Here is a 26,795-nt window from a genome sequence, read left to right on the forward strand (position 1 = left end):
ACGCACGGTCCACGGCAAATGGGATATTTCAACATGCCCCCCCCCCCCCCCCCCCCGGGCCTCGCCGGGATGGATGTCGGAGAATCTCAAACATGCACGCGAGGGGAGGGGAGCGGTACAGGCTCTCAACGCGAAAGAACTGCCGGGACGTGCTGGAAGTGGAACTGTCTGGCTGCTGAGAAAGCACGTGGCTTTGTTTAGGAGGAAGTTCACGAGGAGGGGTGCTGTCTGACTCCAACCGGGAGTGTCAAGAGAAAGTTGTGGCAGGCGTTGGAGAAAACATCGGGCTGATAATCTCAAGAACCTTGTGAACTCTCGATGGGTTTTAAGGTCAGGAGATAAAGAAATGGAAAGTTGAGGTTATGCAGGAAAAAACGACTGAATTCTTTTGTTGTGGTTTCTTCAACTCAACTCGCCAAACTCTTCAGAGGAAGCATGTGGACAAGAAAATCAGTAGGCCTGTAATGAATAATCAGGAAGTACGGGAGGGTTTACACTGCGTTCCAAATTATGAATTTAGATTTTCTAAATTGTCAGCTCAAATGAGAGTCAGCATAATTTTCAAGTCTTTAACTGGTAGAGGATCATTTAAATGTGGTGGAAAAAATCTCCCAGTGATAACAGTATTTTTTTTAAAAATAAATATTGTAAAAACCTCAAAATCCACTGTTCCAAATTATTATGCAACTCATCGTTTCAATACATGTTAAAGCTTGTCATTAACTGAAAATGGTCATTTGTTGAATTTGTAGCATTAGGAGGTCATATTTACTGAAATCAAAAGCTATTTCAATCAAAAAAATATTTGATCAAGTTATATTTTAACATAGGAGCCCTTGTGTGACAGCAGCTTCAAACTTCTTAAATCCATTAAACTTGTGAGTTTTTGGACAGTTTCTGCTTGGATTTCTTTGCAGGATGTCAGAATAACCTCCCAGAGCTGCTGTTTGGATGAAAACTGCCTCCCACCCTCATAGAAGTTTTTTTTGTTGAGGCTCCAGAGGTTCTCAATAGGGTTGAGGTCAGGGGAGGAGGGGGTCCACATCATGAGTTTCTCTCCTTTTATGCCCACAGCAGGTATTCTTTACAGCAGGACATGGTGCGTTGTCAGGCATGAAGAGGATCTTGTTTGGGAAAACACGGCTCTTCTTTTTGTAGCATAGAAGACAGTGGACAGTCAGAAACTCCACATATTTTTCAGAGGTCATTTTCACACCTTCAGGGAGCCTAAAAGGGCCTAAAAGGGCCGACCAGCCCATGATTCTGGCCCAAAACATGACTCCGCCCCCTCCTTAATGACGTCACAGCCTTGTTGGGACATTGTGGCCATTCACCAACCATCCACTACTCCATTGATTTGACCATCCAGGGTCACACGGCCTCATCAGTGAACAAGACTGTTTGAAAATGAGTCTTCATGTATTTCTGAGCCACTGCAGCCGTTTCTGTTCATCAGCTTCAATTAACAGTTTAGGGGAGGCCCGGATAGAAGGTTTATGCACAACTGCAGCCTCAGGAGGGTCCTACACCTACACGCAGCTAACTCTTTGCGATCTAGTCTTTTCACGGTTTGGAAAGCGGTAGAACAGTTTTTTGCAAATCACACAAGGCGCTGCTCGCTAAATGGTAGCGTTTATTCAGCGCCGTTCTACCTGCTTTAGGCACTCAAAGCACATTACATCAAGGAACCAGTCACCCATTCATACAGTGTACACAGACACTGGAGGCAAGGTGGGTGACAGTGTGCAGCTGCCGGATTCGAACCGCCGATCCTCCGATCACATGACGACCCGCTCTACTCTCTTCGCCGCCGTCGCCCAAACGCTAAACTACTCTTGCTAATCCGTTGTTCCCACACGTTTCAAATGTGCCTCGGGCCTGACGACACGCGGGCCACGGACATGTGTGACTTTGGACATGGCCGCCTCACACATTGTAAAAGTTGTTTATGACCCACACCTGCACTCGGCGCCATTTGTTCGGGCTTTGATCAGGGGGACCTCCGGCGTGTTACATTTAAGCCCCACGTCAAGGCCTGTCCGCATTCTGACTCACAATGATGTTCTGAGCGACTACAATCATTTGCATGTTGTACAATTTCCCCAGTTTCTTTGTTGCTTTTACACTGTGCTTTATGACTGACAAACATTTTATTGCAGTCTTAGGAAAAAAAGTTAGGTACAGGGCCTTTAACTTTAGTGTACATAGGATGACTACTGTACATCAACCCATCTCGAGTCGTCCCCTGAAGAAACTTAGTAATATAACATAAAACATGCATAATGGGGTCATTCTCCAGGTCGGTAGTCCTGACCATTGATATTGCAAACGGCAAAGATCGCTAGGAAATCGCAATAAAATGCAATTTCTTATCTGCATTTCACTTTTTCCACTTCTTGTGAACTTTTTTGATGTTGTGCTTTTCTTAGACCGTTCTGGTGCATTCAGTAAGTCATTTTAAATGATTTCGATACCATTATTCAAGTAAATATAAATAAGGAAGGTAGGACTTGTTTGCATAGCGCCTTTCACAGACATGATAGGATAAGATAAGCCTTTATTTCTCACTGTGGAGGAATTTACTTTTGTAGCTTACCACCACCGTGTAATTCATGACATGTAGCCACAGCTGCCTTTTGGGATAGACCGCTAGAACTAGACCACACATCTGTGCCAGCGGACCGTCCGGTCACTACCCATTCATCGTCATTCATACTAGGGCTGGGTATTGTCTACAGAGTTCACGATACGATACATATCGCAATTCAAGTGTATCGCAAAAGAGTGTCTATAAAACAAGATATATTACGAATGTTAAGAATAAAGTATCTTATACATGCACAAAATGGAGCATTTCATTATTATTATTACTGAAAAAGGCCAGTTTAAGCCTTTTATTGGAGTAGCCAGAGTTCATGTTTTGATACGTTCCCATTTGGAATAATATGCGTAGACAAAATATATATTTGCGATCGTGATACACGATACGGGTGCCTCGATACATTCTCCGCAATGATATATTGCCGATATTGCCCTAATTCACTTAATTATTTTTATGGTGGTAGAGGAAACCGGAGTACCCGGAGGAAACCTACGCATGGGGAGAGCATGCAAACTCAGAAAGACTCCGTCCGGCCTGGGATTGAACCCAGGACTTTGCCATTGTGGGTTCAGATGGCAGCTGTGATGATGATGAAAGATGAAACTACCTGATGCCAGTGTACCGCCATTTTGTAGTGGTGTAAAGTGTAAACAGCCCCCTCGATTTCAAATATTTGCACAGCCCAGAGCTTAAGTGTCCTCCATTACATCACAGAGAGTCTGCAGCAGCCCAGAAGCTACAAAGACGCGTCCGGCCATCCTCTCCGCACACTGTCCGCCCCGCTCAGCTCGCCGCTCGGACTTCTGGAGCTTCTGGAACAATTGACGCCTCCACCATATCTCAACTGAGCGGGAAGAGTGGACAGGAATGCCACTGAAAACACCCACCGCGCTGTGTTTCCCTCGCAGTTTTGTGCCGAAAATTCCCGGGACCGCTGCGCGCCGTTATGCAATTACAGCGGACTGGATCTCGGAGGGAAAAAGGTGACGTGAGGCGGATGAAATGTTCCCACACTGCAGCGCTGCCAGCCACTTTTCCTCTCACATGTGCATTTGTGTGTGTGTGTGTGTGTGGACAGCCTCCTCATGTCGTCAGGCAGGTTCACGGCAAAGGAAGATAAACATTGCATTTGCTAAGACTGTGGCATCTTTTTTTGTTTCTTGTTTACCGTGACTTGGTCTTTTCCTTCATTTGTGCCTTGCCAACAAGAAGTCGGGGTTTGATTGATGTGCCACAGTCATAAAGGCCCTTTTTAAAATGAATTTAACACCTTTGACACCAGGTAGAAGTAATGAAGCACTAATTTATGCACTCACGAAACGCCATTGTTACCGGCGGTGTAATTTAAAGGCAGTTGAATGTAACACAAACTGCAGCAATATTAGAGTTCTGTATCGTTCCTGTTCGTGCCGCGTTTTCTATTGTTCAGAATGACGGCTGCCTGTTAGCGGTGAAAATGTAAGCCGGTGATTACAGGTTACAGCTTCACAAACTTTTCCTTGGTTGCGCGAGCTCAATGGGCTTCGGCACGACAACAGACTTTGCGTATAGTTCCACTCCGCTTATGTCAAATTCAAAATACGTCCAAACAATTGCAGCTCCTCCACGTCCTCTCGAGTTTCCGTGGTCACCAGTGCAACTTCATGCCGTTTGCACAGCGCAAGACACGCGTTGTTTGTTACTAGTGACGAGGTTGGAGATGCACGTGGAGTTTGTTTGCAGCCACTTTTGTCCAGCCAAAGGACATGAGGCTCGATCATTCGTGAAATGTCGATCCCTCAAACGGCTGAGGCGCAAGGCAGGAAAAAAAACCTCAGTATCAATGTAATATAGCAATTTACTGGTTAGAATACTCTATATCGATATAAAATGGTTTCCTTTGGCTTACACTGCAAAAAGTGGATTCTAAGCAAGTAAAAAATGTTTTACTTTAAGAAATAAGTTCTTATTTTTTCCCTAAAAAGTAATAATGTCTTGCCTATAGCAAAGTTTTCTTGTTTATTTGCTAAAAACATGCTATTTTTTCTTGTAACAAGAAAGAAAAACTTTTTGAATCTTTTTCAGCATTAGACAAAGAATATTTTTTCTTATTTTAAGAAAAAATAAGATCAAGATTTAAGAACTGATTCTCACAGATAGATAATACATTCCATTCTTTAAAGGGGGCGGCACGGTGGCACAGCGGTTAGAGCCTCAGCTTCACAGCTCGAAGGTACTGGGTTCGATTCCCACCAGGACGAGGCCTTTCTGTGTGGAGCTTGTATGTCCTCCCCGTGTCTACCACTAAAAACATGTGCAACATGTGCAATAGGTGAATCCTCCAGCCAGGTGATTCTGACCATCAGCCTGGCTCCACATCATGGAGACGGGTCCCGGGCAATATTTACCTTAAATATTAGTATTAAGAACATTTTGCTCAAAAATGTGTGTAATTTAGAACATTTTGCTTAAATCAAGCAACATTTAAGTAAAATATCCCACAATTTTGCACTAAATAAGAATGTTTTCCTTAAATTATTCCATTTTCTGAGGACATTTTGCTTAATTCTAGCTATTTATTTGCTTAAATTTGGTGTTTCTTTCTTGTTTTATGATAAGAAAAACATTCTAGAAATAAGAATTCTTAGCAAGAAAAAAATGCTGACCCCACTGGCAGAATTTTTCCCTTAAAACAAGACAAAATGTCTTATTTTAAGATTTTTTTTCCTTGTTTTTAGTAGGGCACTTTTTGCAGTGTAGTTTCTGGTTCAACAAGTGCAGAACATTGCTTCTGTCCCCTCGCTTCCCACCAAAACAAACTCTAAATGAGCCGCGATCGTATGCAGCTAACGTTGGCTTTCTCTCATATTTTTGTTCAATCTTTGGCTGTTGGCCCAATTTTGACTTCTCCTTTTTGCTGCTTCTGGTGAAACGTGCATCGAGAACTGAGAAATTTGGCTAAAGTAGCTGTCGAACAGTTGGCGATAGCAGCTCGTCTCCACTGACATGAGCGGTTTGTTTCTCCCCAGGGAGCCTTTGAACATGAGGTTTCCGTGGCCGTTCCTACAGATGCCAACTCTACGGTCACGAAAACTATCTGAATAATGCCGCCAGTCGTCTTCAAATCAACAGCAATGTCTTCAAAACAACAATGCACTCTAATCTCCAGCTTTGTCTGATGCTGAGTGACTGCACGGCCCATTGTGTTTGGATAAAAGGTGGCAGAACAGGTCCACGCTTCCTTTCGCGCAATCTTTTCAGCACATGTGTCATCGGCGAGGGGCAGGTGCTGCGCTGAGTAAAATGATCTATTGTCTGCTTAGTCACAGTCTCCTGGCACTGGATATTATGTCTCCTGTCAATGCTTTCTTCGCATTCCAGAAACATTTGGATGCTGTTGTAATTTCACGCAACAGATGTCCCCGCATGTACATTTCCCTCGTATACTTATTACTTGGAATCCCGGGAATTTTCCATGTATAAGCATGGAATCGCCATTTCCTCACCGTCTGAATTGTCGACATGATTGGTGTGTCCAAATCTCTTTCGATGCGTGTGTTGTACTGAGTTCAGGAAGTGTTCGTACCCCGCTGTTCATTCCTACAAGTTAAGATTATGACAGAAGGCTGTACCTATCCGTCTCATGGACAGTAGGATTGTTCAAACTGCGACTGAGAGCAGTGGAACTGGACTGGAGTTGTTTCATCCAATAATCATGAGTTTGACAGTGATGAAATAATGGCGACAAAGAATTTTAGACAAACTCTTGAGAGGTCAAAGTCCTCAAAATGGTGTCCATAAGAGGTAAAAGTCAGGGCTGAAATTCATTCGTAGGGTCTGAATACGTACATGTGTCTCGATTGAATTTAAAGGAATAGGCCACCGTTTTTATACACTGAGATATGTTCTTACCTTAGCTTTGACGAGTTCTTTAGGACCTGTCTGATCTTCACCCGTGCCTTCAGTCACGTAAACACAGCGCAGACGGCGTCCGCACAGTAAAGTGAAGATTACTGCGCGGATTTCTAACTACTCCTGGTATTCTTACGCCTTACAATATAGTTCCCCCTTTTATCCACTTAGAAAATCCACATTGTTTAATTTTGTGTAATTATACTTTGTAGTGCAACACTTCACGTAACCATATTTAAATAGGGAAAACGTGGAAGAGCTTGGTAGCTTCTATCTTGACCAGTTTTGGAGCTATAGTGGAGAGCGGGAGAGGCTAAATGCTAACGCCGTCTGCGCTGTGTTTACGTGACTGAAGGCACGGGTGAAGATCAGACAGGTCCTAAAGAACTCGTCAAAGCTAAGGTAAGAACATATCAGTGTGTAAAAACGGTGGCCTATTCCTTTAAGTATGAATTTTATCACTGGATTTTTAGTGTCCAACTGTTGCTACATAATCAAATAAAAAGGTCTAAAACTTCAGCCACTAAAACTGGGAATTTAAAGTTCCTTTCCCTTCATGAAATATTTCGGAGACAGAGTCCATTTTCCAAATATCTCTAATCTTTTAAATTGCAGTCGATTCAGAAGGCGACTTTCCTGGCACTTAGTATTTCCATGTTCCCATAACTACTTACACAGGCGCTAATGTTGCTATAACGGCTAATGTCTTATCAGATTTGTGGATTTGCTTATAGACAACACTGTTCTGCGGCTTTCTCTTTCTCTTCACCTCACCTCTTCGCCTCATAACCTCGAGGTAGGTGGATCCATCCCGTTCACTGACCTCGCTCACTGCCGTAGTGCACATGTCTTCCTTCAGTGGCGGTGTGCTTTGTGGATAAATGATTGAGTGTTTGGAGAGTAGTTCCTAGCTGTTTGTAGGTAGTCCAAAGATACAGTTTGCAAATTGACTCATTTAATTTCATTAGCATGAATGTTTCCATAACCCAAAGTGAGCCGATCCGCACACAGAAGGGGGTCCAAACCGCTCTGGCCTGAGGCTACCTCTGCGGTCGTGTGTGGAGCAGTTTGTCTGGGACCAGTTTGTTAACCGAGAGGATATTTTAACTCAAGTTATCAGAGTTATCATCATTTTTTTGTTGGGTACTCATGGGTACTCTTTTTTTTTTTTTTTTCCATTTTTGTAACTTTTTTCCTCACATTTGTGTCTTTTTTTTTTTGTTTTTCATTTTTTGGTCAAATTTTTGTCATTTTTTTGGTCACATTTTGGTCATTTTTTTATCAAATTTTTATCACTTTTTTGGTCATATTTTGTCACATTTTTGCCGTTTTTTTTTTGTCACTTTTTGTCACATTTTTGTCATTTTTTCGTCCATTTTCTTTCAATTTCTTGTGACATTTTTTGTGACATTTTTGCCACTTTGCCAATCACATTTTTGTAAAAATTTTTTGTCACATTTTTGTCTTTTTTTGTCTTTTTTTTTTGTCTTTTTTTGGTCAATTTTTTGTAATTATTTTGGTCACATTTTTGTCATTTCTTCAGCAATTTTTTGTCATGTTTTTGTCATATTTTGTCACATTTTTGCCGTTTTCTTTTGGTCATTTTTTGTCACATTTTTGCTATTTTTTCGTCCATTTTTTTCCAATTTCTTGTGACATTTTTTGTGACATTTTTGCCACTTTTTCATCCATTTTTCGTCACTTTTTTGTCAATGTTTTCTCACTTTTTTTGTCACATTTTTGTCTTTTTTTGTCTTTTTTTTGGTCTTTTTTTGGTCAATTTTTCCATCATTGTTTTCGTCTCAGTTCTGTCACTATTTTCACACCTTTTTTCCAGAACAGAAGCTTTTGGACTGGGGTAAAGCCAAACTGGAGAAAATGTGCTCAGTTCAGGTGGGAGGTAAGGGGTTAAAGAAGATTCCACACTTTTAACCAATCGCACCCCTGTGTTGGTGACTAGCAGATGTACTCTGTCGGCAAACGAATGCTGAGCTAATATGCAAAGCAACGCTCCAACATTGTGCGCCAGATTCAAAAGCTTTTTCTTGTTTCTTTCTTTTACATTTTGCACCTTGTCTAGACGGCTATTTTCAGTTATGTTTCCCCCCCCCCCAAGTAAATCATTTCTCAAGAAAACCTTGACACCAGCCTCTAACTGAGTCTCTGTCAAAAAACAAACAGTCTAATGAGCTGAGCCGTGTTTCCTTCCTGTGTCTGTCTGGATGTCAGCAGGTTCATGGAGAGAACGGAGGGTCACCGTTCATAAGAAGTTCCAGCCAACTCCCCCCCCCTCCCCTCCCACGCATCACGCCGGGCGACTCCAACTGACAGCATTACCCCGACGCTCTGTCAGGGAAGATTGATGATAGAAGCTGACTTTGAGATTAGCCGAGGACAGATAAGGGGCTCCTTCGTGAGCACCTGCCACGACGACTCACCGCCGCTCCAAACCATGAGGAAAAAATATGCTGATTATCGCGAATCGTTGGTTTTGGTCAAATGTTGCTTGAGTGAAAGAGTGCTGAAGGATTTACTGGAGGAAATATTCAAGTTTTAAAATAGAAAGTACTTTGCAGCTTCCAAAACAGAAACATCGCGCATGATTTCAACACGACGGGGGACACACCTTCCTCGTGCGTCAGTGGCATTGACAGGACATCTGCACTGCGCCACCTACTGTTCCGGAGTGTGCGTTTTAAAGGTTTTGACATGAACAAACCACGCAGCCAAATTGACTTTCCATTTACGTTTGATACGAGTGGAGTCCAAGTTTATTCCACGTCTGGATAAACCAAATATAGCGACGGACACAGAGGACACGATTCAATTTCATTTCCCTAATATGTCTGAAGTAATCGTTAGGTATGACATCCAGTTTTGGGATTGTTGTATTTTGCCAAAAGATTTACCATCCATTTTCTTCCACTTGTCCGTTGCCGGGTCGTGGGGGCAGCTGTTGGAGCTGCCCAGATCACATTGCACCAGCCCCTTATGGCTCCTCCTGCAGGTGGTGGGTCCACAGAAGGACGGCCTCACGATTGTAACCGGGCCTGTTGGTCTCTCATAAGGAGCTTCTGAACCGCTCTTTGTCTGACCCGTCACCTATAGGACCTGTTTGCCATGGGAGACCCCTGACAACAGAGCTCCGGGATCGTTGAGAGCCCTTTTCCACCAAGCTGGTGCCGGTGCCGGTGCTGGTTCTGGGCCAGTTCCAGTTTCAGAACCGGTTCTTTCGTTTTTCCGCTGAAAAAAACGCTGGCTCTTGGTTCCAAAATCTGGTGCCGGTTGGGAATCAATTAAAAGCTGGACCAAGAAGCGAGCACCAGTGATGTCAGCAGCTGGGGGCGTGGCTCTCTCCTCCAACAAACAATCAATATTAGTTAGTTTGTGCTTATGACTTCCTGGAGAGGCCACAGTCTCTGTGGAGGAAACTGTTGTTTTGCTTTATGCTCTTTAGCTAAAACAAGAGTTAGAAAGAAAAAATCAAAATGTTAGCGTCTGCTGTGACTGAAACATAAACTTATTTTTCTGTATTTTATAACCAGAAGTGGCTGTAGTAAGATGTTACAATCCATTTTTGATGTTGACTTCCCAAAGCGTTGCTATGACAATAGGCACAGCTCTCATTTTGGTGGAAAACCAAGTCAGTATGGAACCAACCCGGCACCAGAACCAGCTCTGAACCAGCACCTTGGTGGAAAAGCCCAGTCAGGTGCTCAAACCCCTCCACCACGTTAAGGTGGCAGTTCCAGGAGGGGGCCAAAAGATTTGTTTTCTCAAACCGTGTCTGAACTATAGAGGGAAAAAATTGATACAAAATCAGGCATCTATTACAATTTGTGTTTAAAGATCACGTCCAAGACTTGAAGTTCACATTTAAGAGAAGACCAAACTACAAACTAAATGCAAGACTAGCTCAGGAGAAAAGTGGAGGTGCAATGTACAAGCAGACGCTACAATAGATACAGACGGCATCTCGTCATAGAAGGGGGCGTGGCTTCGCCGAGGGGGAAAATAGAATCTTTAGAGAAACACAATTTTTAACTCTTTTTAGCCATTTTCTGGTGGAATATCAACTTATTTATCACACACAAATAAAGTCAAGTGTAAATCGAGCCCATATGGATATTTTGTCGCAACAGATTGTTCAGTAGAAGTGAAAAAACGGCAGTTGTAGCTAGCGCTAGCTAACCGTTAGCATTAGCCCGATGCTAACATGTAGCATCAAGTTAGCATTCTCCGTTATTCATGTGTTTATGGGCTGTTGAACCACTTTAATAATCCCCATGTTTTTGTCTCTTTATTTAGTAGAAAAGCAAATTCATATTTCAGCGTTTGTTACAGTCGTTTTTGAATAATTAGAGAAAATTTACATTTTTTCAAAATTGTTTATTATTCAAAAACTACTGTAACAAACGCTGAATTATGAATTTGCTTCTCTACTAAATAATGATACAAAGACATGGGGATTATTAAAGTGGTTCAACAGCCCATAAATACATAAATAACGGAGAATGCTAACATGATGCTACATGTTAGCATCGGGCTAATGCTAATGGTTAGCTAGCGCTTGCTACAACTGCTGTTTTTTCACTTCTACTGAACAATCTGCTGTGAGAAAATATCCATATGGGTCCGATTTACACTTGACTTTATTTATGTGATAAATAAGTTGATATTCCACCAGAAAATGGGTAAAAAGAGGGAAAATCGTGTTTCTCTAAAAATTCTATTTTCCCCCTCGGCGAAGCCACGCCCCCTTCTATGACGAGATGCCGTCTGTATCTATACCACGAAGAGGAGCTGCAGAAGATGTAGATTAGTCAACATGCATGAAACTCAATTCCAATTTGTTTTTAGGATGAGGGATTATAATTCCTGACTAAACTGCTACAATTCCACTCACGTTACAGTTAAAATACTTAAAACCTTGTTAAAAATTCAACAGCCCCTAACCACCCTATAGCCTTTGTAAATTCTTAACCGCTAAAGACTTGACCAACCATTAGTGACTAAGTGGAAATGCCAACTCGCGGCTGCATAAGAAGCCGGGTGTCAGGTGTCCTGGTGCCTGCCCGACTGTAGGGGCTTATTAGTCACATAATGGCTTTCCATATTAGAAACCCAACAACAGGCCGTTTCCCTGCGGACCAGAGGGAAATATTTACACGGACGATCTTCGATTTAAGGTCTCGCATTATGACTTCTCTGAACTTTGGAGGAAATTATACTTGTATACATTTTAGGTGTCACTATATAAATAGAGAAAAGCTAATATCTTGCTTTGCTAACTCTAAAATGCAGCGGCTGACGATAGTTCCACTCGTGCCGAGAGGACGGGCACAGTTTCTCACAGAGCGCTCGGACAAAGACGGCCAGTGTGCCGGGAATCAATAACCTCGGCCAGACGCAGTCCAAACACCTGGGGGGCAGCGGTCACGTGGCTGAGGGGAAGAGCAGGAGGTCCCCTGACGGCAAGTGTGAGTCACTGTCACAAGAGGAGCAAGAGAGGTTAGCACAGATTAGCCGGGTTAAAGAATACCCGCCTGTGATACATGTGCGGGCTCAATGGGAAGGGTGGACGATCCTACACATGTCCACTTTTAGTTTGTTTTGATTCAGACAATTCAAGAAAAGTGGACAAAGGAAAATTCAAATCTTCTAAAAGCTAAGTAGGAAGAGGGAGAATTCTGTCTCGTGGCCCATGAAGTGCATTTGACAGACTTTCTGTTTCTTTCCGAACTGTTTCATCGGGGCTGCGCCTTTGCAAGAGGAAGAATTCCATAATTGCACATTATATTGTTCCGTCGCTTCTTGTATTTCCAATAGGTCTGCACAGCGTATCACAAAAAATATCGGATCGTGACAGTAGGTGATCCACAATCCACACCGCACATTATAAACACTTTTTTTTTTAAAAGGGGGGGTATTATGCAAAATCAACTTTTTCAAGCTTTACATCATGTTATTCTGTCATTCCCTCATTAAAAACATGCCTGAAGTGTTGCCTTGGCACATTCACGTATTTTGGAGTAATCTGTAAAAACTCTGATGGCGGCCATTTTAGGGATAGGTTTGCCTGAGTCCTCCTAGGAACGCCCCCACCTCCTGGAGACGCCTCCGAGCTTTCGTCACCAGCCGAGTAACCAACCACTGCTCCTCAGCAGAACCCCCTCCCCACTGATGCCACAGACAGCGTGTGGAGGGGGCGTGTCGGAAAGGCTCAGAGGTTCTTAAAGAGACAGAGGCCTATTTCAAGACATTCACTACAGCCATTTTGAGAGAGACATTTTATACAAGGCAGTTATTCTAATTTACTGCATTTACAGACCAACAGAAGGTTTGCTCATCATTGTAGTGTGATATAGACTGGTGCTATGCGACTGAAAAAAGCAGAATACCCCGTCTTTAAAACATTGCATTGAACTTGAAAAACTAGTCATTTACTTTGATATTGTTCAGCCCTAATTCAAGTCAAATAATAAACAGCCCAAACAAAAGTAAAACTGTAAAATCTTGGCTTTGAGTGTAATCATTTTTAATATCAATTGGAAACGTGTCATCATTTTCACTTTTTTTACACGTTTTCTGGCGGACTATGAGCATATTTAGCACACTCAAAAAGCCGTCAAGTCAAAACCTGAATATTTTGTCTAATTCTTGCAGTAGAAGTGAAAAATCGGCACTCGACGCTGCCTGTTAGCGTGTAGCATTAAGCTAACGTTAGACTCATGGTCAGCAGATGTATTTATGCACCGCTGAACCACTGTACGCCCATGACTCAGCTCGCAGTTCGGGAGTAGCTGGTGAAAGAGTTGTCCTTGTTCCTGATCGTTTGTGGGCGTTCCCAAAGATGCCGTCTGTATCTGCAGCAACTTCCCCCCCCTCCCCCCCCCCTTCACAGAGCTGCAGCCCCCAGCAGAGTGGGCACTGCCACCAGAATGAGAAACAGAGGACACACAGAGGGAGCCTTCTTCCCGTCTTCTTCACACTGTCGCTATGACGACAGAGGAGTTTGGATGGAGGATAGGAATCTCCAAAGAGAAAATCCGCAAAATTCAAAATTGCCTTTTGATTTCACAAACTTACCATGTCCGTGCAATCATTTTGTGACTTTTTACCTGACAAAAATCATCTTTGTAAGAAAGAAATACCACGAGAAGATGCTCAACTTTGTGCCAGAGATATTACCCATAAATCATGAGATAAACACGTGTCCACTTTAAGACTTCATGGATGTGCATCTCATTCCTTAAATTATGGATAGGGTTGCGTCACATGCAGCCTGTACACGATACGTCGGCGTCTGCTTTTGATTTATGCAGAAATCTCTTCGCACATTTGACTCTCAGAACCCTATAGATCCGTATCTCCGAGCCTCGCTGCAGCGTCCGTGCGTGGACTTTGATGTTCATCTCATTTCTAGATTGCGATCTCCTCCATGAGAATCCAGGGTGTTACCAAACTAAGACTACTTCCATTCAAAGAAATGAGCCAGTGTTCCAGAGCGAGGGTCCCATAGAGTTCAAGCACCCGTGACTTAAAACAGAAAAATAGAAATAGCTTTATGGACCGCCAGGCACAATAGAAATGATCTGTTAAAACAACTACTCCAACTTTGGTGTTCATTCATGTTAGTGCAGCGAGATTTCTGAATAATACTGTGATTACTCTGTTGTTTCGCAATTGTATGTTTTTCATGAAAGATTTGGAGAAACCTGAAACTGCAGTATTAACCTCCTAACTCCCGCCTGAACCGAGAGAATCTTTTTCCTCACGTCATCAGATTTTTTTCCCATCATTTTTTTGTTGGGTTTTTTCAACTCATTTTTGTCACATTTTTGTCATTTTCTTGTCACTTTTTTGTCAAATTTTTTTCCAATTTTTGTTATTTTTTGGTCACATTTTTTGTAAATTATTTTATCACATTTTTGTAATTTTTTTGGCAAATTTTTTCACATTTTTGTCATTTCTTGTCACATTTTTTTCATTATTTCGTCAATTTTTTATCAAATTTTGGTCTTTTTTTTGTCACATTTTTGCAATTTTCTTGTCGAATTTTTATCACATTTTTGTCATATTTTTGTCATTTTTTCGTCAATTTTTGGTCAATTTCTTGTGACATTTTTGTGACAGAACAAACAAAAGGGTCACCGGTTCTGTTCATTACTTTTATGGACAGAATTTCTAGGCGCAGCCAGGGGCCGGAGGGCGTCCGGTTTGGGAGCCTCAGAGTCTCATCTCTGCTGTTTGCAGATGATGTTGTTCTGTTGGCTTCAACGAACCAGGACCTCCAGCACGCTCTGGGGCGGTTTGCAGCCGAGTGTGTAGCGGCCTGGATGAGGATCAGCACCTCCAAATCCGAGGCCATGGTTCTCCACCGGAAAAAGGTGGCTTCCCCTCTACAGGTCGGTGGGGAGTCCTTACCTCAAGTGGAGGAGTTCAAGTATCTCGGGGTCTTGTTCACGAGTGAGGGGCGGATGGAGCGTGAGATCGACAGACGGATCGGTGCGGCGTCAGCAGTGATGCGGTCGCTGTATCGGTCTGTCGTGGTGAAGAGGGAGCTGAGTCGGGGCAAAGCTCTCGATTTACCGATCGATCTACGTTCCCGCCCTCACCTATGGTCATGAGATTTGGGTCATGACCGAAAGGACAAGATCGCGAATACAAGCGGCCGAAATGAGTTTCCTTCGCAGGGTGGCTGGGCGCACCCTCCGAGATCGGGTGAGGAGCTCAGTTACCCGGGAGGAGCTCGGAGTAGAGTCGCTGCTCCTCCACGTCTAAAGGAGCAGCTGAGGTGGCTCTGGCATCTGTTCCGGATGCCTCCTGGTCGCCTCCCGCGGGAGGTGTTCCAGGCATGTCCTAGTGGGACAAGGCCTCATGAAAGACCCAGGACACGGTGGTGGGACTATGTCTCCGAGCTGGCCTGGTGTCGCCTCGGGTTCCCCTCAGAACAGCTGGAGGAGGTGTGTGTGGATCAGGAAGTTTGGGCATCTCTGCTGAGACTGCTGCCCCCGCGACCCGGCCCCGGATAAAGCGGAAGAAAATGGATGGATGGATTTTTGTGACATTTTGGCCACTTTTTCATCAATTTTTCGTCACTTTTTTGTCACATTTCCATCATTGTTTTCGTCTCAGTTTTGTTGCTATTTTCACAGCTTTTTTCCAGAAGCTTTTGGACTGGGGTTCAAACTGGAGAAAATGTGCTCGGTTCAGGTGGGAGTTAAGGGGTTAAACAGATACTATTTCAAGGTATGAAAAGGAAAATATCAATGCTAAACTAAATGTTTTCAGGTTTTATGCACGAGAAATCCCAGTTGAAGGATTATTCTGTTGTTTTCAGCGAACATTGCTTCACCTAAAAACAACTCTCTTGACATCCTGCTAATTGCTACTCGGGCTGCACAATGTATGGCCAAATTAGCGCTGCACAATAGTACTGCTAAACCAAAACGGAACTTCCTTCCACCCTTCGCACACAGCCAAGTTTTTCTCCATTTACACTGCATTAGCATTTTTGCCTCCACCGCATTTTGAACGTTAAATCCACTTCCTCCTATACGAAAACCACCATTGTCTGCGCCTGTGCCATTCCGGCGGTTTCCCTTCTATTTTCCTCCCTCTGCCAGCGCAACGCCATTCTGTGGCTGTTTTCCTGCGCGGCGCATATAGGTGTAATTGCAGTGCAGCCTTCCCTCCTCTGCGGTCTTTTCCCCCGGCTCCATAGGCCATGTCAGGATCCGTCCCACTCCACGCAAAGGCCTCATTCGAACTGTCATACCCGACTTCCTGTCTGGGCTTTCAGAATGGATGTCTTGCCATTTTCGGAGTTGCACATCTTCAGTCGATCTGCGTTCTTTTTCGAGACCTCAAGCTGATTTATGGCTCCTCTGACGGCGGCTATGATGTTCTCCGTCTCATGAGGTTGAGATTGCTGTCAACTTCGCTCAGTGTCACGGAATTGCGTCGGCCTGGCGGTGCGAGTTCAGCGCAGTCAGTGTGGCGTTTTATGGAAATGGCTTGTGTTGCTTTTGAGGGATTGTCGCCGAGTGGGATCTTAAGACAGTGGTTTCCAACCTTTTTTGCCTCGCGTACCCCTTGAGTTGTGGATTTATACTCTGAGTACCCCCTACCTTGAGGATTTTGGCAAAATTATTACAAAGTGACCAACTAAATTAATATTATAGAGTATTTAACAGTGTGTTGTGTTCAAAATTAAGCAAAAATACTCTCAAAATCAAACCATTTACTGAAAAACGTAATTAAAACTAACTTTCCTTTGACATTCATATTGAAAGTCTATTCAGTTTCACCTTCTTTTTTTTATCTGAAATAATTCCAAGTACCCCCTGCTAAGTGCTCAAGTACCCCCAGAGGTCCCCGTACCCCTGGGTGGGAAACACGGTCTTAAGATACCGATACTTGCTCTTTAAAAAACAAACAAACAAACAAACAAACAAACAAAAAACAGGAAACTTTGCAACTAGGGATGTCAAGATTAGCCGGTTTTAAAAGTTCTTGGTAGGTTGATCTTGTATGTGTATGATTAGTGAATGTTTTTTGTGTGCAATCACCAGTAAAGCCTGAAGAAAGTGTTAAAACAGCCCCGAAATGCAGGAAGTTGTGGCAATGTGCAAATGTTCTTTTTCATAATTGCCAAAAGAAGAGTCCCAAAAGAACCAGCTTCATTTCTTGTGCCATGTTTAAACTAGGGCTGTCAACATTAATCGCGATTAATCAAATTAATCGCAAAAATAATTAATCGCGATTAATTAAATTAATCGCGATTAATTTAATCATCCTATTTCAAAAAATAAAATAAAAAATGTCCTTATATTCTATTTCATGAACCTAAAAGTTTGCAGTTTCTGTCCTAAAGGTTCAGCACAAAAGAAAATGTCTCTAAAAAGTGAGTTATCAATCCCGGGATCTTCAGAAATGGCTGAAGATCCTGGTTATCAGCTGTTGGGCTTCTCACATAAATATGAAACTGTGGATTTGGTCAATGAAATGTGATATCAGTAATCACATGCTTTAAATGTAAGTGTTTTATGTTGGATAAAACATAAAAAATGAATATAATTATTAGAAAAAAATTAACTGCGATTAATCACGATTTATCGCATTTCACAAGTGCGATTAATCGCTATTAAAAAAAATAATCTATTGACAGCCTTAGTTAAAACAAAAGTGCAAAATCTCCGGTCTGTAACTTAGACACTACCATTGCCTTTCCAGCCTATTTCTAAGTCGCTCTCCAAAGGCTTTTTATGTTTTCTCATATGCTTGACAAGTCTAATTCTGAATGTGTTTTTTCTGTTGGACCAAATCTGCAGACATTATGAGAAAGTATATAGGGGAAAGTAGTCATTTTCCTCTGTAATGTTGAAATACCATCTTGGCTCCTAACTGTGTGTTCGCCGCCTGAGCTCCATACTTTCTGTTTTTGTGGGTGAATTTAGCTCACTTAACAAAAAAACCCTAAACCGATATCCTAAACCGAAATGGGATCCAATGTCTTTTTGTGAAATGGACACTTTACCCAACAGTATCGTCGCCCTGTTGAGAGACTGACAAAGACCGTGAGGTAAACGATGGTGATGTTCATAAAAATATTGATTGAAAGTATTTTGCTGTAGAAAAATACTGGAGTATTTGGAGAAACACCAAATCAGAGTAATACACATGATGACAATCGCATCCAAATTCCTGTCTTGTTCGGCAACATGACGGGAGCAAACATGGCTGAAGTGTTGCCTTGGCGCATTCACGTATTTTTGAGTAATCTGTAAAACTCTGATGGCGGCCATTTTAGGGACAGGTTTGCCTAAGTCCTCCTAGGAATGCCCCCACCTCCTGGAGACGCCTCCGAGCTTTCGTCACCAGCCGAGTAACCAACCACTGCTCCTCAGCAGAACCCCCTCCCCACTGATGCCACAGACAGCGTGTGGAGGGGGCGTGTCTGAAAGGGTCAGAGGTTCTTAAAGAGACAGAGGCCTATTTCAAGACATTCGCTACAGCCATTTTGAGAGAGACATTTTATACAAGGCAGTTATTCTAATTTACTGCATTTACAGACCAACAGAAGGTTTGGTCATCATTGTAGTGTGATATAGACTGGTGCTATGTGATTGAAAAAAGCAGAATACCCCCTCTTTATACCTTTTTCCTTGGTGCCTGTTTGGAAATGTAGTGAAGAAGAAAGTATTATATTAATCTTTTAAATGTAGTGAGGTAAAAGTAATAAGTTCGATCCAAATAAAGTAGAGATCCTCCAAAACTTTACTGTAGTACCTAAGTAGATTTACTTTCTGACCGCCTCTGAAATAAGCCAATCATGCTAGGAGGCTAACGTATAGCTTCTCTTGCACATGTTATCAACTGCATAGTCGCCACAAAACCGTAATGCTTGTTGTTGAATATGTTTCTGTTTTTTTTGTAAGTTTCTCGTCTTCAGGGATCTTTTCACCTTATGTAAACTTCACTGTTCCAAATCAAAGTCTTCCATGATGCATCTGCGTCACCTTCACCTGTTACCTCAGCCCACCCCTGCTCATCGCAGACATGACTCTGCCGGGCCTGCTAATAATTAATGTCAGTTTAGCGGGGCAGACGCGGCGAGGCCCTGCGGTGCCCCGTCTGTGTTTTGCGAGAGTGCACGTGGGTCGGGTCGAGCCGCGCACGCCAGATGTTCTACACATGGGCCGGCTTTCGCTGGGACGCAGCACATTCTCCGGGATGTTTGCACACACACTCTCCCTCATCTGCCGAGCATGTTTGGACTCCTGTCTCCCGCTCCTGTCCACATCCTTTCTCACTCTGAATGGGATACTAGGATAAGCTATTACCAAATGCCCTTCCACTAACCATTAAAGTGTCACTTATTACTTTATCTTTAGCTAGCGTTAGTTATAATGTTTAATCCTCAGCAAGAATGTTGTTCCCTTTATAAATGTCTTAGCCCTAAATCTTCTTACACCTAGCTCTAAATACATGTTTATTTATTTATCTATTTTTTGCCTTAGCCTTGGGGATGGAATGTTACTAATTGAATGATACGATAGCAATCCTCCATTTTTCGATGGTATTAGTCAGTACTAGTCCAAATGCTTTTATGTGAACAATAGCGCCATCATTCTACACTTTCAAGCCGCCTTCAGCTATTGCTGGCCCGGAAAGGTTGCCCTCCCACGTTGCAGCGCTAGATGCGCCACTTTTGAAACAGCAAGCTAACCTTATCGCAAAAGTAGAGACGAGCTTAGCACTTCCTCCGCCTCACCCCAAACACACACTATTCTATAGCACGGCTCAACCGCGCACGCCGCGATCTATGTGGACAAATGCTGCCTTCTGGGATCATTCAGAGGTACCAAGCTGTAATAAAACAAAAAAGAAACGGCTAAACTACGAACTATGAAGGTTAGCAACTTGCAAATGTGATGCTAACACCAGCGTTAACAGCAGCTAAATGCTAATATTGGCAAAAGCTCCTTTTAGAACAGCCGTATGATGACCTCTCATTGCCAATCAGAGGTCAACAGTCTGTTCACGTCACATCAGACACGGGTCAGCGCTTTGGCCACAGCCAGAGGTCGGTCCCAAAACGTATAACTGGTCAGACCGGTTTGGCACTGGCCTTTGTTATGGAAAAGCTCGACAAACCAGGTTGACCCGGCATTGGGCTGACTGTGGAAAGACCCATCTTATAACATCCTGATGCTAATAGCAGTGTCGCAATGAGTCTTTGTAATCCCGCTGTTGTCAGAAGAGGAAGGCAGACACCCAAATGGATCCAAAGGTTTTCAGAACAAACCATTGGGGCAATTGTTTTAGATTTTTCTCAGTCCACAACTATTCATAATTGAGATAAGGCGTAATGTGCTGTAAGTTTTGTAACTTCAATGCGTATTTTGGGGGGGGGGGATTATAGTGAAATGTTGAAATAATAAGGTTTTCTTAGAGTGCCTTGTCATCCTCCCTCGTGATGAGTGGCCGGTGAGTCATGAGCACTTGAACTTAGAGGACTTGTAGGTGTCCAGGTTGACGAGAGAGACTTGTCATCTCTGCACACACACACACTCACAACAGCTCTCCTTTGGCCAATATGGCGTTCTTACCACAGGCTGTTATCGTCACTCGCACTTCTGGAAGTGTACGTGCTGTTTCACAGTAATAAACAGTAATATAAATGATTGACTGATGGGTTAATGGACGCCGTCTTCTTGTGTTTTCCAGTTCTCTGCGCCAAGAACCTGGCAAAGAAGGACTTTTTCCGTAAGTAACTTCAACTTTGCATTATTTATTTATGCATGTGTATCATTTATTCATCGTTTTAGTGGAGGGCTGGTGAAATGTTTTGTTCTTTTCGTTGTAAAAACATAAAAAAAAACGTGAATCTAATTCTAAAGCTTTTTTTTAAAACAATCAAGCTAGTTGTTGTTAGCATTGTCATCACAGTAAAGCTAATAGCTGTTAAACATGTACCTCTCTGTGACAAAGTATGATATAAATGCTTCATAAACAGTTACAACTTTTTACACTTCCTCTATTATTGTTTTTAAACAAAAAAAAATCTGGTACAGGGGTTTTGAAGAACAACTTGTTTGACCATAATAGAAGGAGCTAGCTAAATTGAACTAAATTTGTCCAAATTCATTCTCCCTTTACCAAATGAATTCAGATTTCTCGGTTCGGGACGAGGGTGAGTTTAAAAGCACATTTCACAACTTTCCGGAAGCAAAGTGAATCCATACTGTCATGCTAGCAACAACTACTTGCCTGCTAACACAGCTAACACCTCTGGGTTTTGTAGCTATGGTCTTTTTTTTCCATAGATACAGACGGCATCTCGTCATAGAAGGGGGCGTGGCTTCACCGAGGGGGAAAATATTATCTTTAGAGAAACACAATTTTCCCTCTTTTTAGCCATTTTCTGGTGGAATATGAACTTATTTATCACATATACGTAAAGTCAAGTGTAAATCGGGCCCATATGGACATTTTCTCACAGCAGATTGTTCAGTAGAAGTGAAAAAACGGGAGTTGTAGCTAGCACTAGCTAACCGTTAGCATTAGCCCGCTGCTAACATGTAGCATCATGTTAGCATTCTCTGTTTTGTATGTATTTATGGGCTGTTGAACCACTTTGCTCCTCCCCATGTCTTTGTATCTTTATTTAGTAGAAACTATGTTCATAATTCAGCATTTGTTAAAGTAGTTTTTGAATAATTAAAGAAAGTTTCGATTTTTCGCTAAATTGTTTTCCCCCTTAACTGTTTTCAAACACGACCATATATGGGCGATTCCAGAGATACCGTCTGTATCTATAAATGTTTGCAAATATACTACACTGCAAGGGAGCAAGATGGATTTCACTTTACTACAATTAAAAGATCAAGATAAAGCATGGCCTTTAGTATAAATGATAATTGCTTATTTCTCCAAGTGTGCGTTGGTGTTGGTGTTGGTGTTGCTAGCTAAGCAGTCCCGCCCACCTTCAGCCCGGCTCTGGAGTAAACACAAAATTCCCAATAAGTTGGTTGTTGATACTTTGACTGATTCAGTAAATGTTTGCACCAGGAGCAGGCCCGGTGGCTAACTGGCTGGAGGATTTTTAGCTATTTTTTGCTTTGGGACTTCTTAATAAAGTTGACATGGCGTACGCAAACATGACGCACAGATAGAATAATGCGCTTGCTGCTAAATTAGTGACATCCGCAGGTGAAGGTGAAGCATTTTGAGAGGCAGACGGGCGACAACTCAGACCCCTTAAGAGGTTGAAGTCTGAGCACGGCCTGTTTGGAGAAGGCGGTGCACGTGTCCAGAGCGGTGGGCGTTTTGTATGTGTGTGTGTGTGTGTGTTTTGGTTTGTTTGGCTCGGGCTGTCATGGTGAGCGAGCGCGTTAAAGGTCCTCCGCTCGCTCAGGTGGTTTCTGTGGTGCCCATTCCAGCCATTCCAGCGCCACCGAGCTGAGCAAACACGCAGCCCACACGCTCCTCCTGTTGTGGACCGAGTGTCTCCGGGACGGGCGCTGCCGACAGTGCCATTTCTGGTTAAGAGACGGGCCATCAGGTTTAAAGGGTTGCCAATACATTCGCAAATCGCAATTTGAATGGTCGCAATTGGCATATTTCAAAAGCTGCAGTTATTTCAGTCATGTAATTTCCTCTGAAGAGCTCTGTAAAAGCAGCTAACCCTGTAGTTTGGACCTTTACAAACAAAGCTCACATTTCAGGATTCTCTCAGTTGTTTATGTTCCTGGCTGTGCTTTAAATGTATACGCGGAACAAAAAAAAGATCAAAATCACAATTACAATACTGTATGATTTGATATTATTCCGAATATGTTCAGCCTCACTACAGACCCACAAATACTGTGCAAAAAAGCGTAAATGGTCTGGCCCTCGAGTCCAGTCATGCATATTTTGTTGCAGTTGATGTGATGTGTTGCATTGCAGGCCTCCCTGACCCCTTTGCCAAAGTGGTGGTGGATGGTTCGGGACAATGCCACTCTACGGACACCGTGAGGAACACACTCGACCCCAAGTGGAACCAACACTACGACCTGTGAGTGTCTAGATCTGTGTGCTTGTGCTGGGCTAAGATTAAATGTGCCATAAATAAAATGTTTCACTTGTTAGTAAAGTAGATTTATGAACAACAGAGGAAAAACACCCACATTCCACCTCCTTTCTCCACAAGAAATTGAAGCAGAAAATGAGGCTAAAACAACAATTGTCGTAAAACAAATAAAATAAATTCTAGTCCGCTGTGGACTCTAAATGTTTAGAAGTCCTTGATGGTTCAAAGTGACTTTGTTTTGTCTCTGATTGTGTGTCTTCTCATGTTTGCAGAAAGATAATCGTTCATTAGTCCATTGTTTTGGTTGGGGAGGTCCAGACTCTTGCAGTTTATGAGAATGCACTCGTGGTAATTGAAAATGTTTCTTGTTAGAAGACCTTTTTTAGACTTTTCCTGGCGGACTATGAGCATATAAAATGTAGCACACTCAAATTACGTCGAGTCAAAATCAGTTCCTTATGAATGTTTTGTCTCATTCTTGCAATTGAAGATGAAGCAGATTGTGAAGTAGAAGCAAAAAATGCAGCACTGAAGCGAACCATAATTATGTAGCATCACGTTATTATGTTAACCTTGTGGTTAGCATTCTTGGTTATTTATGTTCAGATTTGTGAGGTTGAAATAGCTGCTCTTCCTTTAGACCTGACCAGTCAGACCCACTTCTTTCAAATCGAAAGAAAGTCACTCTGGGCTTCCACCACCAGAAGAGATGTATCTGTAAAAAGTCACCCGAGCCTATCAGAGCTCACTGAGCGAGCATTACTGCCAGTCCCCACATTCTCCGTGTTCACCCCGTTCCACTCCGCAGGAAGTACGTTGCTGTTCTAATCGTTTGGAAACATTCCACATCCTTCTCTTCGCTCCGAGGGCGTCTTTCTGCCCCGACTTTATTTCAATGAAAATGTCAATATTTTACACAATATAACCTCGATGTTTCCCTCTCACGACCCGATTAAGCTTCTGCCGCTCTCATTGCCGTAAGGTTTTTCAGCCTCTCTGTCCCTCACATTCAGAAAGCGGGGGAAAAAAATAGTGAAAGAGAAGTCTAACTTCAACTTGATCTCCTCTGTGAGTTTACAGCTCTCCTGCCCCTTAATAATTGTTTATTTTTTTATTAGGAGTTTTATTTCTCAAACTCGTTGCTTTGCACATGCTCATTACGAGCTCCTCATGGAGCTGCAGCACCGGTGAAGATGACCGGGACGGACTGAAGTGGGCGTTGATGTCCCTGACATTCGGAGGCGTCAATGTGGGGCTTGCTTAGTTGTGAAGTATTGTGCTTCTGTGGCCTGCGCTGGCTCATTCAGCAACTGACGACTCTGAATATGTCGAGCCTTGGCCTGACATCAACAAAGACGTGGTAGTAATTTGTCTCGATAGCATCCTCTGCTCGATGCTACTATATGTAACCACTAGCTCTTATTGTTTGTGATAATTATTCTGGTCAGAGATTACGTCAAATTCAGATGAGTCTTTTAGAATTGGACTGGTGTTTTTTCCCGACTGTTTTCTTGAGAAAAAACTCTTCTCTCGAGCCACTATTGCGCCGCCATGTTTGATTCTTTTCGGTTTGCTTGCGTCACACCCTCTGATTGGCTCATCTTCATAAGTCCCGCCTCCTTATGCAGCTCCCCGCGTTGTGCCCAGACTAACTCGCCCGTGTAGGTCTGGTGCGCGGAGCTATTTGACTGCGGCGGCTCCAGTCGTTCCCAGAGATGCCGTCTGTATCTATGACGTAACTAACAAGACGCAGCCAGTGGTCTAAAAATGTCCGCCGCGGCTGTTTTTTGGGGGCCCAAATCATATTTCCTTCCCACCCGCGCAGACCTGGCTGGCTTCTCTTCCATAGATGGATGCTGCTGCTGCTGTGTTGGTAACCTGGAAAGAACTCCAGGCTAAGTGTGAGTGCAGCTGGGAGAGTTTCCAGTCCAGTTTGGTTGTTTGGTTGTCAGGGATACGGGGGTCCCGTCTCCCACGTTCAACGGGCCCATCCCTCCCGAATAGTGGAAGATGTCAAAGCGCAGATACTTTTAGATGGATGCAGAGGACATTCCAGACTTGGCTCGCGTGTCTGAGATGTAAATATGTGCGCGAGGGGCTGAAGGGCTCTCTCAGGTGCTCGTCTGCGGAGGAGATGGTTTAATTGGGTGAGGTCAGACGTCTGGCAGAGCTGCCTCAGTGAGACACCTGCTCGGCTCACAGGCTGCTGTCAGGCCAGAGGAATGATGGCTCTGTTCTGAGCAGGCAGACGAACGGGTCGCTGAGGTGAGCTCAGGGCTGGAGTCTGTGGAGGCAGTGGAGCAGAAAAGTTCAACAATATCTATCAGGGCTGGGACGATACACTTTGGTCACGATCCGACAATGGTCACATACTCAGGGGCCGATCCAATACGTAGTGCCATACAGTAAGTAATTATGATAAGTCATGTGTTTAACGTGTAAAAAGAAAACTGTCAGGTGTCCAAGGTTTAAGTTTTGTGAAACTGTTACTGGAAAACAAAGCAGTGCAGGATAAAAATGCCTCCAAACACGAAAAAACAAGTATTGCAATACGATCCGATATTTTGTCCCAGCCCTACACTGCAAAAAGTATTTAACTAGATCAGTATAAACATCTCAATTTGAGCATAATAATCCAAATTTTAGTTGTTTTGACTAGTTAAGAAGTTCTTGGGCATTTGTCCCAGATTATTTCACTTGTTCTGAGATGTTTCTGACTCGTTTCGATACATTTCGTCCTTATTTCAGGTCATTTTCTTTGCCAATGGGGTGAGAAAATTGGTCTTATCTCATTGGCAATTTTACTTTCTTATTTCAAGCGAGATTTACCCTAGAACTGGTCTGAAATGTCCTCAAACAAGCAAAGTAAACTTGGTCCGATCAGGAAAAGTGTCTAAATGAGTGAAGACCGCTCAAAACAAGATACATTTCCTCAATTCAAGTCATTTAAGCCAATGCTTGATATTTACTTTTTGTAGTGTAATATGTCCAATACTGACTTGGGGCATAAATGAGACAAAGCTGCTCAGAGCTGAATGTGGGCCGACACTTGTCCAAAGTGAATCTTCGTGGAGAGAAAGCCTCAATGCACATGTTCAAGCTAAAATGGACTAGTATAGTTTTCCCTGGAACTACACTTTGATGCTGAAACGTTGAAAAAACACCGCACAGATCTAGACTGATCCTTCCTCTTTAGAAATGTGCTATATTTACATACTAACGGCACATGCAGCACACACACAAATGCTGCCTTTACAATGTAAAGTAGATACAGTTTATTTACTTAACCATTCCTTTAACCTGTTGAAATTTGCCAGTCTGATCTTTTTGTTTTCTCTACAACTCTGATGACATTAACAGGGAATAGTAAGACAAGTTTGCGCATTACATTACTATTCTGATCTGTATAGTGGGCTGCATGCTGAGCCATGTTCTATGTCTTTGACAAGGAGAGCAGGCCAGAAGTATCTTTTAAGTTGGTTGATACTAGAATTTTTGTTCTTGCAAGAGCTTCCAGTGGCATAATAAAGTAGACCAGTGTTTCCCAACCAGGGGTACGGGGACCGCTTGGGGTACTTGAGCACTTGGCAGGGGGTACTTGGACTTACCTCAGATTTAAAAAGGAGGGGAAAGAGATAGTTTCAATATTACTTTCAAAGAACAGTTAGTTTTAATTATGATTTTGAGTAAAAGGCTTGACTTTGAGAGTATTTCTGCTGT

At 42.9% G+C, this 26,795-nt stretch overlaps 1 protein-coding gene across 1 annotated transcript in view; it reads left to right on the top strand.

Moving 5' to 3' along the window:
• The window catches only part of LOC306969637 (E3 ubiquitin-protein ligase SMURF2), a 67,366-nt gene that overhangs the window by 10,950 nt on the left and 29,621 nt on the right, over positions 1-26,795 (top strand). The window contains exons 2-3 of the mRNA XM_079565323.1: positions 20,729-20,767; positions 22,952-23,060. Coding sequence (XP_079421449.1) covers positions 20,729-20,767; positions 22,952-23,060 — 148 coding nt within the window. The remainder of the gene's footprint in view (positions 1-20,728; positions 20,768-22,951; positions 23,061-26,795) is intronic.

The sequence above is a fragment of the Gobius niger genome (assembly GCF_951799975.1).
Source record: "Gobius niger genome assembly, chromosome: 10".
Taxonomy (NCBI): Eukaryota; Metazoa; Chordata; class Actinopteri; order Gobiiformes; family Gobiidae; genus Gobius; species Gobius niger.